Source organism: Cydia fagiglandana, chromosome 10 (genome assembly GCF_963556715.1).
Source record: "Cydia fagiglandana chromosome 10, ilCydFagi1.1, whole genome shotgun sequence".
NCBI lineage: Eukaryota > Metazoa > Arthropoda > Insecta > Lepidoptera > Tortricidae > Cydia > Cydia fagiglandana.
The window spans coordinates 12,813,160-12,833,098 of NC_085941.1; the positions used below are offsets into that span (position 1 = coordinate 12,813,160).

The 19,939-nt window shown below is 35.6% G+C and overlaps 2 protein-coding genes across 2 annotated transcripts in view; one reads left to right on the forward strand and one right to left on the reverse strand.

The window, feature by feature from the left end:
- The window catches only part of LOC134668333 (uncharacterized), a 29,883-nt gene extending 11,120 nt beyond the window's left edge, over nucleotides 1-18,763 (forward strand). The window contains exons 18-32 of the mRNA XM_063525814.1: nucleotides 10,328-10,507; nucleotides 10,845-11,180; nucleotides 11,485-11,576; nucleotides 11,663-11,779; nucleotides 12,024-12,203; nucleotides 12,604-12,747; nucleotides 13,041-13,241; nucleotides 13,428-13,691; nucleotides 13,789-14,012; nucleotides 14,335-14,472; nucleotides 15,264-15,462; nucleotides 15,781-16,009; nucleotides 16,452-16,567; nucleotides 16,987-17,145; nucleotides 18,557-18,763. Coding sequence (XP_063381884.1) covers nucleotides 10,328-10,507; nucleotides 10,845-11,180; nucleotides 11,485-11,576; nucleotides 11,663-11,779; nucleotides 12,024-12,203; nucleotides 12,604-12,747; nucleotides 13,041-13,241; nucleotides 13,428-13,691; nucleotides 13,789-14,012; nucleotides 14,335-14,472; nucleotides 15,264-15,462; nucleotides 15,781-16,009; nucleotides 16,452-16,567; nucleotides 16,987-17,145; nucleotides 18,557-18,763 — 2,786 coding nt within the window. The remainder of the gene's footprint in view (nucleotides 1-10,327; nucleotides 10,508-10,844; nucleotides 11,181-11,484; nucleotides 11,577-11,662; nucleotides 11,780-12,023; nucleotides 12,204-12,603; nucleotides 12,748-13,040; nucleotides 13,242-13,427; nucleotides 13,692-13,788; nucleotides 14,013-14,334; nucleotides 14,473-15,263; nucleotides 15,463-15,780; nucleotides 16,010-16,451; nucleotides 16,568-16,986; nucleotides 17,146-18,556) is intronic.
- Nucleotides 198-9,652, reverse strand: LOC134667949 (glutamate receptor ionotropic, kainate 2-like). The gene is made up of 16 exons (XM_063525373.1): nucleotides 9,353-9,652; nucleotides 7,625-7,759; nucleotides 7,234-7,328; nucleotides 6,732-6,894; nucleotides 5,949-6,163; nucleotides 5,340-5,477; nucleotides 4,710-4,889; nucleotides 4,211-4,408; nucleotides 3,610-3,828; nucleotides 3,114-3,337; nucleotides 2,815-2,952; nucleotides 2,448-2,646; nucleotides 1,903-2,134; nucleotides 1,438-1,562; nucleotides 834-1,001; nucleotides 198-463 (listed from the first exon to the last, which is right to left on the reverse strand). The coding sequence occupies exons 1-16, from the start codon at nucleotides 9,444-9,446 to the stop codon at nucleotides 266-268; spliced, it is 2,721 nt and encodes a 906-aa protein (XP_063381443.1). The 5' UTR covers nucleotides 9,447-9,652; the 3' UTR covers nucleotides 198-265.
- Nucleotides 18,764-19,939: the final 1,176 nt, after the last annotated feature.

Sequence of the window (19,939 nt, forward strand, 5' to 3'; positions counted from 1 at the left end):
TTTGATATTCGGTGCTTAGTTCATGATTGCGGCGTAGCACTTCGCGTACGTAGTGTGCCTTCGTTACCGTAAAAATGCTGCTTTAGTAATAACTCGCGACAGATCACTTGAAAACTTAGTAAAATTAATTAAATATACATAATGAAAAAAGCATAATGTTTATTATTACATTACCAAATCCGACCTTGGATTAAAAAAAGAAACAGGCGCGCTGTTCTAGAAACGGACACACTAATACATCTGTAGTTCAATTATTGCCCACACACTAGTATACTTCATTCAAATTGATAAACGACTGCGCGAAGCTTAGCACAGACGCAGCTCTGGAACGGGAGCGCTCTCGGCTCGGAGATGTGGATTTGATGGAAGGAGCGGCAGAGCGCGGGGGCGCTGCTGGCTTGCTCAGCACGCGGGGGTCGAGGGACACGCGCCATTCACTTGCTAAAGCCTCTTTGTAGGATATCTAAAAAAAATGTGAAGTGGTAATAGCATTTCCATGGTTCTTTCCTGTATAGTATAATTATTCAACAATTTAAAAAAATTAAGCGTACGTATGTTTACGTATCCAGAATCTGTATTTCAAAAACCAGTATTCAAAATTTACTAGAAATATGTTCAACCTATGTTAAAAGAGGCTGTTTATTGTCGATCAAGTCGGATGGAACCTTTTAAACAACTATCAGCTTATCATACGCCTCTGCTGGTTAAAAAATAAAAGGAAATGCAAACATTAAAGTGCAAGTTAAATAAAGGCAACACATGTTTGTATACGCTTGAGTATTTGCAAACACTGAGAACAAACGATAATAAAAATAATATTTGATGAATCTTACACCCTCCTTGACGGCGATCTCATGGGAATGCAAGAAGAATCCGATGATCGCAACGATGAAACCTAGAATTCCCCCAACACCGAGCACCAAGAATATCCCACTCGTATTTTTCATCTGCACGGAACCGCTGTCCTCTTTTTTTTCTTTTTTTCCGTTTGAGTCATCATTCTGTAAGAGATAACGATTAAAAGAAAGTGTATTTACAGGAAAATGTATGCAGATGTAGTGCGTACCTACTCGTAATTGTTTTCCATCGTATTTTCTCGGAAACGTTCGTATTGGTCATGCTACCTCAGTTAGCCTCAGTACTTTTTGTACCAAGACTGACTGAAATAGCATAGACACGTTCGTACGTTTCCGTGAAAAGCGATGGAAAATAATGATGCACTAAATCTGTACCTACCTAAGTATTACAGGTTTATGGCAACTGATTTCGTTTGAAAAAAACTTGACGGATAAGTATTATTCCAAGTAGCCTTTTAAGGAATTTATGTTGGGTTGGAGGTAACATTTGGACTGCGGCTGCAGGACCGTTACTGAGTGACCTAGCTTTGCAATAGCGGGAAAGGGCAATGTATATGTCAAGCTAGTAATTATAAATTACCTGGCATTCCTCGATATCTGGGCGGTCGGGATCTTTAACCCACCATTTATTTTTTAGGTCTTGAAGTTTTCCTTTTTCCTGAAGGTCCAATATTGCGTTGTTTATAGCCATTCTATGCGGTGAGTCTGAAATGCAGATGTGTAAATGAAATGAATTTCATATTTGCATTTTTGTGTATTACGAGTACCTACAAGTGTTAAAAGTGATATATTTATATAAAAAATGCACATGAATATAGTTGAAACTATATAGTTGACAAAAATATTCATATTGCATTTTATGTAGCTTTTTTAATTTTATTCAACTCTACACCACTACGAACTAATACAAATAACAAACTGTTGTAGTAAAATCACAATTAGTCTGCGCGTTTTATGATTTCGCTATGATTAGGTACACAATATAACGATAGCACTTCTACTATATAGCAGGTAATTTATATGTAAGTACATAAATTCATCTTACTTTTAGGCATTGCAATTCCGTAATCCTTGGAATCAAGTTTTCCTCCAACCATCTTCAATCTACAGTCTTGCTGCATAAAGTATTCAATGGTAGTTGATTCCATAAAGAATACAAATTTTCCTTTACTCCGTAACACGCGCTCCATTCCTTCATCATTGTTAGCGGTGAGTGTTGTAGGATTGGCAGTAGACATCCCTTGATAAAGCTTTTGATAGACTGGATCATTTGAGTTCTAGAAATAAGGAAATATGGTATAAGTAAGTTTAATGACTGGCCAAGATTTGGATTCGGACTGCATCACTAGCATTAAAATCAATGGTAATGTCCTGAAGAAGAAGAAGAGGTGGTAGTAAAGCAGCACACTAACGCTAACTACTAACAAACGCTACTATAACTAACGCTACAGCAGTAACGCAGGCGTCGTCTGAATTTGAATGTTATCTTTATTGACAAAGTGGTCCGCGTGTGGAGCTCATAAAATAGGTGTTTTTTCGCTTACCTGAGAATACAGTAAACAATATGCAAAAACAATCCATGAGCCTCACCTGGAAGAACTTATGCGTGGAACCATTAAGCATTGCACCATAGCTGACAGCTGTCTGCTCTGAAAGATCCTTCGCACTCTCGATGTTGTTGCTACGACGATTGTTGCTCATGAAAGTTGACATGTTAGCCGTGTACGAGGCCGTCACAATCATGGCGAAGAACCACCACGTGCCTGCTATCCACCGGGATCCGGCACCCCTGCAGTGGTAGATAACTTTATAGCAAATTACATAGCCTAGAATTGTGCGGAGGCGAGCAGAAAGCCTATTGCCAATATTGTACCGAGATTGACTGAAATAGCAAGACATGTTCGTACGTTTCCGTGAAATACGAAGGATACCAATTATGCACTACATTTGTACTTACCTAGGTAATATATCACACCCTTGAGTCATGATTGATCCCATCGTCAGCCACATACAATTATAAAGGCTCCAAATGTTTTGAAGTTGCTTGGGGTTGCGATCACAGGGGTGCGGATTTACCCAGTCTTCTTGGCTCATTCTAAAATAATAATGATTACCTAATACATTTGTAGAAAGAAGTGATTATATGCACATATCAATATTTTTATTATGGATTACATGTAATTATTTATTGCAGTATTTGTATCCTAACTTAAGGATTTTAAATGAAAAAATATATATTTCTAGTTACCTACTTACCTAGCACAGATTAGTAAAACAAGTGAAGTAATAATGTACACCACAGCAAGATACAGCCAAACGTCAGTGGACAGCGGGTTGACGAAAGAGAACATATCTGGGTCCGGCGGAGGGTCCACTTTGAACAGCATACTGATACCCAAGCTCATGAACGGAATTGAGAAATCCACCACAGCATTCCGCTCCGATGTTATAGTCAAGTCGGAAATTGCGAAATGTGCTTTCTAGGAAATAATAAAAATTATCAAGCAACGTGCCAATACATATATGTATATGATTATTCGCTTGTTTCATGCACTCGGGGTCGACTGAGGTCTTTTTGTCTATTCCTCTCTGTCGCCCGTCACTTCTTTATTCACATCCGTTTCTTTTTTTCATATCGTCTCTTACGTAGTACATTCTCCTTTTCCTTACTTTTTATTTCCTCTTCCATCAAAACATTGTCATTAATAGATTGTACAATATTCGTTTTACAGCAAATATTATTTCTACTTACATGTTCCAGTATTTCTCCTATTAATCCAGACCATCTCCTGCTGCCCTCTATTGGGCCACCGACCTTAAGGCCAGGATCTTCAACTACGTGGAACCAGCCGGGATGTTCTTTTTCTCTGATATATTTGAAAATTTCATCCATTAGATCGATCACGTAACCTTTAGGTGGATCCCCGTTTTTTGGTACTATATAATACGGGGCTTCTTTCCGTGTTACTACCTAAAATAGATAATAGATACTATACATACTATAGGAGTATTATACACTAGCTAGCTCTCCTTAGACTTGCCGACCTTACAGTCAGCAACACAACGCTATACCCACAGAGTAAGTAAAATAGAGTTATAGTGTGAACTTGTATTAGGGTGTTATGCATTTACGGAACGCACGCTGGCGACCGCTAGCGCGATGGATTTATGGCGTCAGCGACGTCAGCGTCGAGTTTACAGGCTCCTGACGCTGTGAGCGTGCGTATAGAGGCCCTGGGGTAACATTTCATGGAAATGCACGTTGACATACTTGAAAAGTGCGCTTGATTGCCTCGAGATTTTAGAGACTAAATTATTCCTTCCTTAATGGTGTACGTAAATAAAGTTCTCACCCTAAAAGTAATATTTGATTTAACATCCGGAACATAGTTCAGGTTTATATCCTCTATCTTGTCCGTCGTCGAATTCCAGTTGCCGACATACACAAATTGGCTTTCATTGTTCAGTTTTGAATAGTGCAACATAAAATTAACACGTTTTCCTTTATCGTCGAATTCTACGTTGCCGGTGAATCCCTGACTTATTGCGGTCTGAAAATATAAATAAATTAAACTAAATACAAAATAAGGGTAAACATTAATTTACACCAAGTAATCAAACCATTATCGAGTAATAGCGATAACGGTAAAATATATAGCGATATGGGAAATAGGACACCTTTCCTCAATTTGTTGAGTCGAAATGGGCTCAGGGAAGTTGATGAGAGGGCGGAGTTGGAGTGACAGGATGAATAAAACATGTTATCCTTATACTATTACTTTGATAGTTACGTTTAGTTATAATTCCACCAGATTGTTGATGATAAAAAAATAAAATTAAAAAACTACTTACATTAGTTGAGAGTAAAGCGTCCCGTAGATTCGGGCCCAATTCCCATGGCTGAGTCTGTCCATCGTAGCACAAAGGCGGAGGTTGTGGTATACTGTAAGAGCTATGATGAATGTTGTCTAACATGTATTTAATAGATTTCTCGAGATGACTGAGTGCATCAGCTGCCAAATAAGTTTCAATCTGAAAGTATTGCCGTGTGGATAAGCGCTTTTCTGCAAAAAATGCTTGGATATCTAAATTAAAAAGCTATTTTCACAGCCAAACTAGATATCACCGTAGGTATTTAGGTAAACGTTTTGTGTGACTGCAAAAACCAGGTGTAAACTGTCAGTTTCAGTCTTACTTTAAATTGATTTGTTTATTTGTTGTTTACAATTCATTTGTAGCGCGAGTAAGCGGTTTCTAGGGGGCAACATGGAGCCCCCCTTTTATATGCGCAAACTGATAATATGTAACAAGTTTTAGTTTCCGATTTAGGCAACAAGATGGCAGCACCCTCCAACGCGCAACGGAGCGTGCGTAAACTGTACGGGTTAACATCTGCTGCCACAATATCCTGCTGCTTATTGACGTGAAGTGTCGGTGAAAGCCTTAAGGCCCTATTGTAGAAGAATAATATTGCTTACTTACTTTTTTAGGATTATCAATTCGATTATCAGCCCACTTGTCTTTTTGTTCCATTGTTAAATGCCAGGTAGTCACGTTACCTTCGATGTTTATTGAAGTCAAGTCAACCGTATATGCATCTAAGGATGTTAATAGAATATTCTGAAATAATAGATAATTCTTAAAGTATCGGAATCAAAAACAAATTTTATTCCTAAACGTGTTTTATGGTTACAGCAAAAGTTATTATAATTATGCATACAACCAAATTAATAAAACTGTTTTGTTACATATAAAAATAGGTCACTTTCAGCTTTCATAGTAACACTTCCATAATATTGACGAAATGCTAATGACATGACAAATTAGAACTTTTGACATTTTGACCTCGAAAGCTCTAAGATCAATGTCGAATATTACTTTAAAAATCATTAAGTATTACCTTCGGACCATTTATTTCGATTTTTATAATTTTACTTACGAACTGAATTACGTTACGGCAAAAGTCACTAAGACAATTTTTAAGCAGACATTTGAACAAAATGTGGTCAAAACGAAATACTTAAATAATATTTAAGTTGTAGTCATAAAATAGCTTTATGACAAATAAGTTGATAGCGATCAATAACTTACTTGGTATGCGGTGTAGTTCACCACACTTGTTATTTCCTCTAAATACTTTTTAATATTATCCGATTTGCAGTCTATTATATGATAACTCAGGCGAGCAACTTTAAAAACATGCTTGAATGTTTCTCTATTGTCGCCCTCAGGATATATTTTCTTGAAGAGTATAGGTTTTTTGTCATTTTCCCATGTATTTATGACTTCTTGGAGACGAATAAAACCTTAAATCACAAAAAGTTTATGTAAATATTTAATTTTATACTTATCCCATCTTAATCAATCAATTCGATTTCTAGACAGAACATCAGGCCCTAGGTAAGCTACATCTTCATTTTAGTTTAAAGCACTTACCATGGTGTTTATAAGAAGTAAATACAATATAAACCAGGAAACATCTATGGAGTTATCTACAGATCAATGATACTATCAGATAAAAATTTGGTAATAATTATTATGTTATAAGGACTAGGACAACAAATCAAAAAGTTTTGTTACTGTGGCCTGATAATTATGACTATGGAGTTTCAACCCCCCTAAGATGTTTTACACTTCTCTGAGTATTTAAATAAAATCTGCCATAGGGGAGGTGTAAAGTTAAAAGGAGGACGAATAACTCTTACACACGTGAAACTTAATGTATCGTGCCACATCATGTCACGCTAGTTACAAAAATTTATTAATTCGAAATACAATATAAACCAAGAAACATCTATAGCGCATCATAATATTGCATAGACAACTATCTAAGGCTAAACTTAGAAATAATATCAAACCCTTTCGTATACTTACTTCCTTCGTCTTCATACATAAATGAGAACCGATCCCAATCCTTCTTTTTGATATAAGTAGCGTAAACTTTGGAGATAACATCCGGGGGTGGATAGTAGGAAATTGTAAAACCTTCTTTAGGCGCTGATACTGCTGGCTCCCAATCCAAGGTTAGATGTGGAATCTTAAAATTTTCATACGATTATGCTAAGATGATCGACGTTAATAGTTGACAAAAATAAAATTACCTTACTCATTAAACTATTACTTATAACATTTAATAATTAAGTAATTAATAAATATAAGCATGCGTATAAAAATAGTTTTTGCATTAAAGGTATTCAGTACCACAGTCTTAAATAGTGTTTGCAAAATTTTGAATTTATAATTGTGTTTAGCAGTAAAAGGTAGTAGGGAAGGACATGAGTTCATAACTTCATACTTCCTTGGCGTTCGATAGAATTTTTTTTATGAGGATTATATGTTATATCCAGTATATTAGGCGTTGTCGAATTAAACCTACCTGTAATTTATTGCTACGTAAACATACGTTGTCACAAATTCCTCTTGTAGGTCTGGCGTCAACTACCGCTGATGATCGAAAGCCTTCATCGCACACTGAAATGAATAAAAATGTGTAATTAATTAAAATATCGTTAAATCTGCTAAGTTGAAATAAAAATTACGCAGAAACACGTTAGTAGAGTCGGGCCAAAAAAAGTCTGCAGCGGATTTGATATTCCACGCAGTGCAAGTGTCATTTATACGGCATAATTTCATAGAAGCTATGACGTTTAAAATAACACTTTCACTGCGTGGGCTATCAAATCCGCTGCAGACTATTCTTGGTCTGGCTCTAGTTTGTAGATTAGTACGTATATTGTGTAAAGCGTATTATATTAATAAGCTATTACTTTCCAATGACACTGTAAAGCTGTCAGGACTTCTTGAAATCTTCTCTTTGCCGAAATATGAACGTCTCGAGTCATTTGCAAATTTTCTGAATACTTCTACTGTTTTGTCATCTGACAACCTGGTGAACAATCCCCCTGTAAATTTCAAACAAATGATTATTGGAAACGTGTTAAGAAAAAAGGAACCAATGGTGCAAATCAATGTTCCTATTTCACTGGACAGTATTTTTTAACCTCGTGCCGCCCAAGAAAAAAAACGCAAGATCAGCTAAACGCCCAGTGTGCAATATATGAGCCATAATATTTAGAAGTCGTAACTGCCCACGCACTTCACACATTTTTTTTTACACAAAACTCGAGCAGGATTTTTTTATTTTTTTCTGGGTATATGTGAATAAAAATTAATACAGTAAACTGAATTCCACCTTCGTATCTTTTGTTCGTTTAAATGCACATTGGGTTTTTGATTGATGTTATAAAGTAATAAAATATATTTTTTAAATCAACTTTAAGGCACGTAATCGCGATAACGTAGCCTCTGACTATTATTATTCTGCTTAAATAGTTACACAAGCCACGTACCTAAGTCAAAAATAATTAGATTTTTTTTTGTGTTGGGCTACTTTTTTATGTATGTTAACGTTTATATTTGACACTGAAATGCTTTATAACAAGGTCTGAATAATAGTTAATAAACTTCCTTAACATACAACTTAATATCCTTCTTAATTATATAATGTTATTGTATGTTTGCTGTGTTTCAGTATCTTCACTTCCTTCGAAACTTTATTTTTCACTAAGATTGTAAATATTTGTTTCATTACCAGAAAGTTGGTATTCAGGATCACAAATTTTATTGTGGGATTGCAAAAAGTCTTCCAGTTCGTATTCAACAAGTAAATCATCATGCAGACCTAAAATAAACTATCAAAAAAGAACCTTCAGTTGTAGGTTATATTATGCATTTTTATAACAGTAGCGCCCAGTGTGCTATATGATGAACATAATCTTACGATTCAGAAAAAAAAATGTTTATTTGTGCCTTTGTAAAAAAATAACAGTATTTTTCAATAAAACAAACATTTAGGATATTTTTTATGTCACTCTCTAAACGATAAAAGCCATGATTCATTTAATAAATCAAGATTATATACCCATGTGTCGCGCGTGTTTGAATAATTGCGGAAGTACAACACTTGTCTATGAATATCTGTCAAACGTCAGCTGTCAAAATGGTCGCCACTGAACCGACCATTCACTACCTCTAGGTAAATTCCAATTATGCGCGAAAATTTAATATTTACATCTGATAAACTTTTATGTACAGCGTATTGTACACTGGGCGTTTAGCTCTGAATTTAATTTCTAAACTCTGGGCAGTTATGCTGAGTGTCACTTTGTACAATGTATTGCACATTGGGCGGCACGAGGTTAATCTCTAGACACATCTTTTGTCACTTTTTTTACCTTTTGTTCGTTGGCTGATTTCACAACAGATTTTTCAATTTGGTGTGCGATACCTTTTCAATTTTTTGCAAGTTATTTACTTTTTTAAGATCAACTTCTCCAACTTCACTTTTTACATAAAATAAGCAGATTTGATGCTTAGGCCGTATTTCCAATGAGCTGAATGATAGTTACCATTCTATATTTCGTATTTAGTTTTACTTTTTTACCTACGTATTAAAAATAAAGTCGAAAGTTTTGACACACACAACTTATACTTACAGATAGGGAATTGACTCCTTGCCGAAGTAATTGCCTTTATTTGGCAAACTTGCAGTAAAAGTGCCAGTATAAACAATAATTTAAACCGGTCCATTTTATACGCTTAGGCGTGCAAGCATAGTGAGAGCCACCACACCGTCTGATATATTTTTGGAAAACATTTTAGGTCGCGCAGACGGCGGCGTCGCGTTGTGATTGCCGGCATTTGACGATAGTTCTCCGGAAATAATATGAATAGTTTCATGTCTGAATAAATGTTAGAGTGTAGGCTGAGGTATTAAAGTTTTATTGCACTCGTCGAAGTGAGTGTTATTTCTGGACAATGTGGAGTGATTACAAAGTATTGTGATTTAACTTTTGACTTGTGGTAATTTTCCATATTGGTTTTTTGGTGCGTGAATGTGACAACATCAAATATGTGGAGAAGGACGCTACTATTTTCTATTTTCATACAAACATGTTTGTGTCAGATAAGGCATATACATATAGAAGAGAAATCACAATTAAATATAGGTAAGCTTTACTTGTATGAATATTAAGTTTAATACTGAGACTAAAGAACAATTGCCTGGCTATTTATTTATTTTAATTTAATCGATTGGTCTAGAAAAATATAACAAAATCCCGGTTTATTCATTTATTTGTTAGAATAATTTTATTGTATGTACCTTACGCATTAATGTAAAAATGGCCTGCTAGAACCTAATTTAAATTAATCTAAGACTTTTATTTCCTCGAATCGAGCCAATATTATTGTCCGTATTTAGAACCAAAGAAAACCTTCACATAATTTTCGACATGTTAAGCCGAGAGTCCTGAGTTCGAATCTGGGATCTGGCATTTATTCGTAGGATGTGCACAGATATTTGTTCCTAAGTCATGGCTATTTACTATTATAAGTATTCGTTTCTATATTACATATCGTTGTCTGAGTCCTCACAACACAAGCCCTCATGAGCTTACTGTGAGGCTTAGTCAATTTCTATATTTACGAAAAACAATGGCCAACAGTGGGGATCTTCGAACCGGGTTCCGGAGTGGAGATGGGCGCCTTCAATGAAAGCGTGAACAGTGCCGTTGGTGATGGCAACCGGCGGTTGGAGCCGATCATCATCAAGCCCACCGCGTCTGATAGCTACTCCGTAGTAACTGACCGTAAGTCTCGACTATAAATACCACGAGTTTAAGGAAGGACAATTCGAATACATATATATTACCTAATACAACTTGAAGGCAATCGGCCGCCCGTACTCCTAGCGAGGAGTGATTGAGGGTCAATCACTATCACTACACAACAAAACCCAGTATGATTAAAAAAAACAATTGACATCAAAATCTGAACGATGTTAGTTGGTTATAATTTGCGCACTTATGCATGTACGGAAAAGTCCAACTCTAGTCACTAGTTTCTATGTAAACTCACTCTTCTCTACAATCTTTTTCATTTTATCTCTCAAAGGACATTCATGTTATAGTCTTATTATTCTTGCAGTGTGTACAGATGATTCAATAAGAACTATAGCCGTGCTTGGACCACACAATTTGATATCAGACAGAGGTGTGCTAAACCATTGTTCCAAATTGAATATTCCATACCTGCAAGCTACATGGCAGCCATTTGACCCTGACTCCGAGGAAGAAGAAGATATAGGAAATTCCAATGACAATAAAGACGAGGAAAATGATGAAAACGAAGAACAGGAATACAAATTTAAAAATATTGCTATTAATTTTTTTCCGGACGCAAATGAAGTGGCAAATGCGTACGCTGATGTATTAAAATTTTATAATTGGGAAAGTTTCATAGTTCTCTATGAAGATGATTACGGTACGTTTAAGTCAAATCAGAGCTTATAATCGATCCCTATTTTCTTTATTAATCTTTCTTCTTGAGTGTATTATTATAAGCATTCTATTATATTTTTGAATATCATTTTTGCTATTCAATAATCATTTGGTAGTTGAAAATACCAGGAGAAATCGTTAGGGCTTGTCACATTTCATTGCATTAATATACGACATAATAAAAATTCGATGCAGAGAGAAACATTAAAATATTGCTACCATTGTGAAGTATTTTATAAAAAGTTCCTCTTTCTATTACGTCTGGGTATATGGTGCATTTTTTCCAGGATTATTAAGAGTTCAGAAAATCATATCTAACTATTCGACAAATTTTTATGTGATATTTCGAAAATTGGACCCTGAGGCTGAAAACTACGAGGTACCTGTTTTTGGTATTAGAAACTTGGGTATTAATTTTATTGGTGTGCTATCAATTAATTATGAGACACAATAACATATTTTCAGATATTTAAAGAATTAAGTAAGATGCAAGAAAGTCGTATTATATTAGATTGTCATGTCGACAATATCTTAAAATATATAGAAGTTGCTGCCAAACTCAATATGCTCAACTCATATCAGGTAATATACATAACACCTAATATACATAATACACAGTATGATTTGATAATTATTGTTGCAATGTTAATTTTTGTGGCTCATTAGCCGCTTCAGCTACTTTTGATCCTGGCTGTATAATATAATAATTACTACCTTCGTTATTTTAAAGCGAGATATGCCTAGGGCGATTTCTAAATAGTTGGTATGGAATAAACTAGAAATATTACATATCGGCTAGGTGATTAATAATCTCCTTTTTTGTCAGCATTATACATTAACATCTATGGATACATCCCGGGTGGCGGATCAATTGGCCACATACGCTTCGAATTTTACTTGGCTTAGTCTAGCAGAGTACGAGAAACTTAGCAGTGCACAAGGCAGTCTGAATTCAAGAGTTAGTCACTGGAATAATGGTATCTCACTACCCGTTGTCAAATTTCCGGTATGTTTATTATTTAAAAACTTGTACTTGTAATATGTCAGTCGATTGATAAATAAAATTATTTGTAAGTGTTAGTTGTAATTTGTATTTTTTTTTATAACATGAAAATATGTTTTACAAATAGGTAGTTGCAAAAAATAAAACCCCTGAAAATATTGTGGTGTACAGCCTGGCAAAAAAAAGAGTAGAAATTAAAAAGTGGCAACACTGTAGTGTAGTCTCGTTCTCTTATATAAATTGATTTGAAAGGGATGACACTACAGTGTTGCCACTTTTTAATGTCTACTCTTTTTTGCCAAGCTGTACACCACAATATTTTCAGGGGTTACAAACGAGCGGTAAACCTATTAAGAAAATATTTAAGTTTGCATTGCAATAAAAATTTAGAGTAATTTTCCAGAATGATGCTTTATTAATGGATGACGTTGCAAGACATGTTTTGGAGGCGGCGGAAAAATCAAACATTCCCCCTGAGTCCCAAGGAAAACTGTGCAGCAGTGAACCATGGGAATACGGAGCTAAGCTACAAGAACATATACTGAACGTATGTCTTATTTTATTCCGCTGTGATTTAATGAGGCTTAATAGCAAGACCTCCCATACTACTAATTCTTCTATTCCATTCCTTTCATTGATGTTAAGCGGTGACCAACTAAGATAATTTGATATCATGTTTCGAAGGTGGCATAAAATGTTCAACTTTGCTGGTATAGGTAAAGGGACAAATATCTAGCCTTGAAATAACTTAATATCATGAAATAACTTGACAAAATATTAAACCTTGAAATAGAAAAAAATATGGTAAGTAATAGGGTATCTTTGATAATTACTTTACAGACAACAACAACAGGAGTTACTGGAATAATATCATTTGATCCAATGACAGGCCGTAGAAAAGATTACACATTATATTTAAATGAGATACACCAATCACATTTGCATACCATTGCGACGTGGAAGTCTGAGCAACAGGAGTTTGTAAGCGACGAAAAGGCTATCGAGATACTAAGTAATCAGTCAAATACTCATCATTTCAAAGTAAGAATTACTTACCTATAGTAGAACATAGTATATACTAAACTTATTACGCTTATTTCTTTTTATTTCTGATAACATTTAGGTAATTTTTTTATTTAAATATAAGTTTTTCATTTAAATATTTTATTATGTTATCATCCACTTGTGTTTCGTTGTTTAAAATTAAAAACCATTTCTGACTGACAGGTAATGTCCCGACCTGCTGAACCATATATCGCTAAAAAGAAGTGCTACATCGACCATCTACCGGGTCCCGACTGCAATGAAGATGACGATGGACTTGAATATGAAGGATTCTCCGTAGATTTGGTCACAAATATATTTAAAGTTCTCAAAGATGAGAATCCTGGATATACGTTTGAATTCGTGTATGACCCGAATATCACTTACGGAAAATATGACACCGTTCAGAAGAAATGGGATGGACTTATTGGAAAATTACTAGATAAAGTAAGTTTGATTTACCGATTTGAAATACTGATCACACATCACCTTTTGTTAGATATAGATTTAAATCGCTATCTAAAACATTAACGACTTTTTTTAGCAAGCCGATCTGGTCGTATGTGACTTGACAATGACCGAAGCTCGGAAGAAGCTAGTCGATTTTTCGGTACCAATTATGACTGTGGGTATCAGTATTCTCTTCACCAAGGATAATAAGGTCCCGATCGACACGCTGTCATTCCTCAAACCTTATTCTGTGGAGATGTGGATCTACACAGGGACAGCATACTGTATTGTGTCTATAGTACTCTTTGTTTGCTCAAGGTAAAAATTCCGTCACTGTATATTCAATGTTTTAACAGCGTTTTTTGTTATTATCCTCAACAGCATTTATAATTATTAAAGATGCTAAGTTAGTTAAATCAAAAATTTTCACACAATATCTTTCCATTGTGGTAAAAATGTGTTGAAATTACACTAAAATATTTACATTTAAAACACTCGAAATAAGATTATTTACAAATAACATATGAACTATGCAACGCATGAACATTGATTTTATATCAAATACTACCTTTATTTGGCGTAGGTAGTTACTCTATGTAAAAAAGTGAGTGATAAAATTATTAACTTCTATATATTCCAGAATATCTCCAGCTGATTGGGAAAATCCGCAGCCGTGCGAAAAGGAGCCAGAAGAGTTGGAAAATATCTGGAACTTCAAAAATAGCACCTGGCTAACAATGGGGTCTATTATGACTCAAGGATGTGACATTTTACCTAAGTAGGTATAGACTTTATTTATCCTCCGAGCGCCCACGACCACGACCTTTGAAAAGATCTTGAGTACCGTAAAATGGGGTGAGTTGGGTGAAATTTGACTTTCAAACCTCGATAAAATTTTATTTTTACATGTGAAAACTGAATGGTGTATATAATAAGTGGTTCGAACGTTTGTATTTTAGTTTGTACTTTATTTTGGGTAGTTCCATTTCATAACTTTGACGATAAAGAGGAAAACCCACCTCCTCACCCCGTAGTGCCTCGTATTTGGGGTGAGAGGGTTTTTCATACAAAGGTGGCGAGGTGAGGTGAAGGTGAAGTGGAAGATTGTTGGATCGATTTTTTTTTTATTATGCGTATTACTATAGCCCCATTTTAAATTGGAATACATTATTTTTGTAGCAGTAGCCTTAAAATCCCTTCTCACCCCCCCCTATTCATGACCCAACTCTCCCCGCGAAATCTACTCACCCCGTTTTACGGTATCCTACTCAAGTCAGTTTGGTTATCGTTAAAAATACTTAGCTGAATTTAAGCCTACACAATTGGTTATAGTCTGTAGGCGTAATTGCAAAACATGTTTGGCTTCGCAAACCATGTTACTTTATTTGCCCAAATAAAAAATATGTATTATTACTGAATATGCTCTGAGCCTGTACCATGCAAACCTATTAAAAGGACTTTCGAAGGCTTCATATATGGCCAATGAAACTATGGGCGCTAAGAGGGTATTATAACTATAAACTCAGCTATTTGTCTCAATAATATAAACTCAGTGAATTTGACTTTCAGGGCTTTCGGCTCCCGTTGGGTATGTGCCATGTGGTGGTTTTTCGCCATGATTGTCTGTCAAACTTATATCGCACAGTTAGCCGCTTCGCTGACGTCTGCTATGGAAAACGCACCCATTGAGGGAATCGAAGACCTGGCCAAGCAGACCAAGGTTTTATACGGAGCCTTTGAGGCAGGCTCCACGATAGAGTTCTTTAAGGTATGAATATTTGCGGTAGACGGACAAGAGTCCTTTTCTACATAGAACGGTAAAGAACTCTCATTAGTCTGTAAATATCTAATCGAATGGGTTAATTGCCATACCGTTTATGAAAATACATGGGTCGCAATGTAATATTGGCATGAATTCTCCGATTTCCAAGATTTTATACTTATTAGTCCTTTTTGTGAAAATAGTGTGATATGGAACTATTATTGTATTTTAAATACGTGCCTTGTTTGCGAACAATATGATATGTCCACAGCAGTTGTGACTTTTTTGGCTCTTCAAAACATTAAGACTTACGATCATTCACAGAACTCGAAAGATAAAATGTACCGCAAGATCTATGAGAATATGATAGCAACACCAGGCGTGTTAGTAGAGAGCAACGAGATCGGCGAAAAGCGTGTATTAGCAAGTAAAAACAAATTTGCATTTTTCATGGAGTCTGCCAGCATTGAGTACAAGATGAAACGGAATTGCTTACTTAAGAAAGTTGGAGGTGAACTGGACTCTAAGGATTATGGAATTGGAATGCCTGCAAGTAAGTCTAATGCAAAATAATGTACTTTAACTCTTTTTCCCCGTACTATTATGTACATATGCACGCATAGTTCTCAGCGCGATACAAAAACGCTCTCAGAAGGTAGAGGTACGCACCACATCAGCACCAATCTTCACCGCGAGTCGTTCTCAACTTGATACTAATTCGCTCACTGAAGGCGCCTCAGCAGCGGTCAGCACAGCTACGCTACACCGACAAGCGGTGCGTACGGCAGCGTATGCGTTAGCGCAGACGCCTATCAGCGCTGATCTGTCGACGCTATTCATAAACGCTTCCTGAACATCATACATATTGGCCTGTCAGCGCTGACGATCAGCGTGACAGTAAGACCAGCATAAAAAGCGCTTAACTTAATTTACTTTAGAACACACTCAAGTCACATCGCATAACTTGAAAAATTGTGGCATTTGTTTATTTTCAGATTCGCCGCATAGATCAAAAATCAATAGAGCCATTTTAAAACTTAAGGAAAATAATAAATTGAATGATATCAAAGATAAATGGTGGAATGAAAAATTTGGTGCTATACCATGTGAAGTAAGTTTCAACACAACAAATTTGGGTACAATGATGAATAACTTTGCTGACGTAATTTATTTTGACAGCTGAACCGAATGATGAATATTTTTTGTAGTAACTGGATTGTTTAGCAATTAGATACGTTCATCCTTGACAACAATGACAACCCAGTAGTTATGTTGCAGTACTTTATCCTTAATATCTATTTATTTCTGGATGCCAAAACTTTTAGACATAATTGTTTTAATATCATAGGTATACGTATTCAAAATAAGTAGATTATTACAAAATAAATAATATAGGTACCTATATGACGTAGATATATTAGGGGCCAGTAATAGATGCAATTGTTGATAGATAATGCCGCCAGGCTCAATCCTAAGTACTTTACTCTTTTTTTTATATAAAGTTTTTTAATATACTATAATTTATTTCAGGATACGGTAGATGTTAACGACGTGGAAGGTGACTTGGAGCTTGAGAATTTGGCCGGTGCCTTTTATGTGCTGATCGGCGGACTATTTGTCGCGCTAATTATTACTGCTGCCGAGTTCATGAACGAAGTCCAGAACATAGTGGTTGCTCGTCGTCGTGAAGTAAGTAACTAATAGTGCTAACTGATCGTTATTTATTTGTTGTGTACAAAATTATGTTATAGAATTCGTCTGTTTTTATATTTACAACAGTTTTTAATGAATTTAAGCGTAGGAATGCTACATGCAAACAAAGTATTTGTGGATATACCTAATGAGTATTTACGTAGGTACTTATTAGGTAGGTAGGTATGGGCCACATTGACAAACCCCTAACCCTAGGACCATGGACCCACCATAAAGGGTCTAGCAGGCTAAGCGAACAAGAAGTGCCCCCAACGACGGATTTGGTCATTCTTTCAGGTGGTGTACTGGCAGGTCCTAAGAACTCTCTATGCTTAATATCAGTCCTCAATCTTCTTTTGTTTTCGAGTTATTCAGGATAATGTAAAATCATCAGTGTATCAATGAAAGTGTCATATTTTGTAAACCGTTCAAGTTAGATTAACCAAACAAAATTATATTTGACAACAATAAAATAGACTACAAAATAAGTTTAACCTGCATCATGTCCTTATACTTCATTATAAAAAAAACCATTTTATTTTTCTTCTCATTATTTTTTATACTATTCGCGGAGGTACACCTACAAAAAAAATATGCATGAGTAGCCACTAATACCCACTATATACACATATAAAAATATTTGCATAAATATTCGTGCGTCATGTCAAAAAAAAAACATTATCGAACAAGGATCTCGAAAACGGCTCTAACGATTTCGATGAAATTTGCTATATGGGTGTTTTCGGGGGCGATAAATTGATTTAGCTAGGTCTTATCTCTGGGAAAACGCGCATTTTTGAGTTTTTTTATGTTTAGAGCCGTTTCCGAGATCCTTGTTCGATAATGTTTTTTTTTTGACATGACGCACGAAGATTGATGCAAATATTTTTATATGTGTATATAGTGGGTATTAGTGGCTACTCATGCATATTTTTTTTGTAGGTGTACCTCCGCGAATAGTATAAAAAATAATGAGAAGAAAAATAAAATGTTTTTTTTTATAATGAAGTATAAGGACATGATGCAGGTTAAACATATTCATTTTGTAGTCTATTTTATTGTTGTCAAATATAATTTTGTTTGGTTAATCTAACTTGAACGGTTTACAAAATATGACACTTTCAACGATACACTGATGATTTTACATTATCCTGAATAACTTGAAAACAAAAGAAGATCGAGGACTGATATTAAGCATAGAGAGTTCTTAGGACCTGCCAGTATACCACCTGAAAGAATGACCAAATCCGTCGTTGGGGGCACTTCTTGTTCGCTTAGCCTGCTAGACCCTTTGTTGTAATCAATATATGGCGGTCGGCCTATAGTGGATATTCGTGGATGAGGCGTGAAAAGCGCAACCATCTTAGACCCGCTGGATAATGTGACAATGATAACGATATTTTTACAGGTGACCCACAAAGAAGCGTTTATAGCGGAGCTGAAAGCTTCCCTGAACTTCTTCCAGCTCCAAAAGCCGGTTATGTGCAGCCGCGCTCCATCTATCGCTTCACGCGGATCTTCCCAGAGATCGCTGAAGTCGCATAAATCGAACAGGTCGAATGTGCGGGAGCAGTTTCTTACCAACTTTCTTGATTTTGAAAAGGGACAGAATTAATAAATGAACATCCTGGAGGATTTATGTTGCTGTTATAAATGCTGTATGAGTAAAAAATTATACATCTTTTTAATTTAAGTTCCGTAAAGTCAGGTAACTATAGTCCTATGTAGTTAAATTTTTAACGTTGATTATTGACAATTAAAATTAGCCTTGAACCATCTTTAATATCTTACTGACACTAGTAAATTCATTTATTATTATGATTTCTGTTAATAAGTACATATAATAACAAAATTTCGCGTTAAATGTAATTTGAAAACACTACTTAACCCGCTATTTGAATTTGTATTACGAGAATATACCTAATATTATTATCATTTTGAATATGGCATACTATTGAACCACGTGAACCACATCATTAGTTTGCCTTTTGCACATTATCGCGGTCAAGAATTTCAACATTTACCTACATATTAATTCGGCTTATTTATTCCAAATGTAATTTTATCTGTGCCGGTCTCGGAGTAATTAACAATGGAGCCGCCATTAACAGGCGTTCCCCTCTGTCGAAAATAGGCGGCCAATGGTCAACCACATGTCAACCATATGTATGGACTGACGTTTATCTGATATGACGTACCTATACATTTGATGTGCCCCTCCCCCGCAAAAAACGGCAGACTATTTTGTACCGAAAATTTTAGACATGCCGTCTCCGTTGTTAATTACTCCGAGGTGCCGGTATTCCCAAAAAACACTGTTATTTTCCACATCTAAAATGTGAAAAATTGAAATTGTGAATCATTTCGGTGGTGGCATTTCAGATAATTTTGCCTCTAAAACCTCTGTAAAGGTATTTTAAAAAACAGACTTCTTATATAAATATATGTTATGTTCATCTTAAGGTACTTTTAAGAAGGTAGGAAATAAAAATATGTCTTTTGTTGTTTCTTATTCATTTTACTCTCACATTTTTTTCTAGTTTACTTGATGTAATCTTTAGATTATTTTATTAACGTCGATGTCGTAGCGTTCCAAGATGAAAGGTAAGAAAAGACGGCGTCTACATCTACACCCACGTAGTCTCAAGTACTTACTGTCAATTAGCTTCCTAACATAGACTAGGAATCCTCTATCTAGACCGAGTTTAGAGCAATTATTTCGTGCAACCGATGATGCCAAAAATGCGGGGGTGCGCGGGACGAGGTGAGCGAAATCCCGGGCCGTGATTGG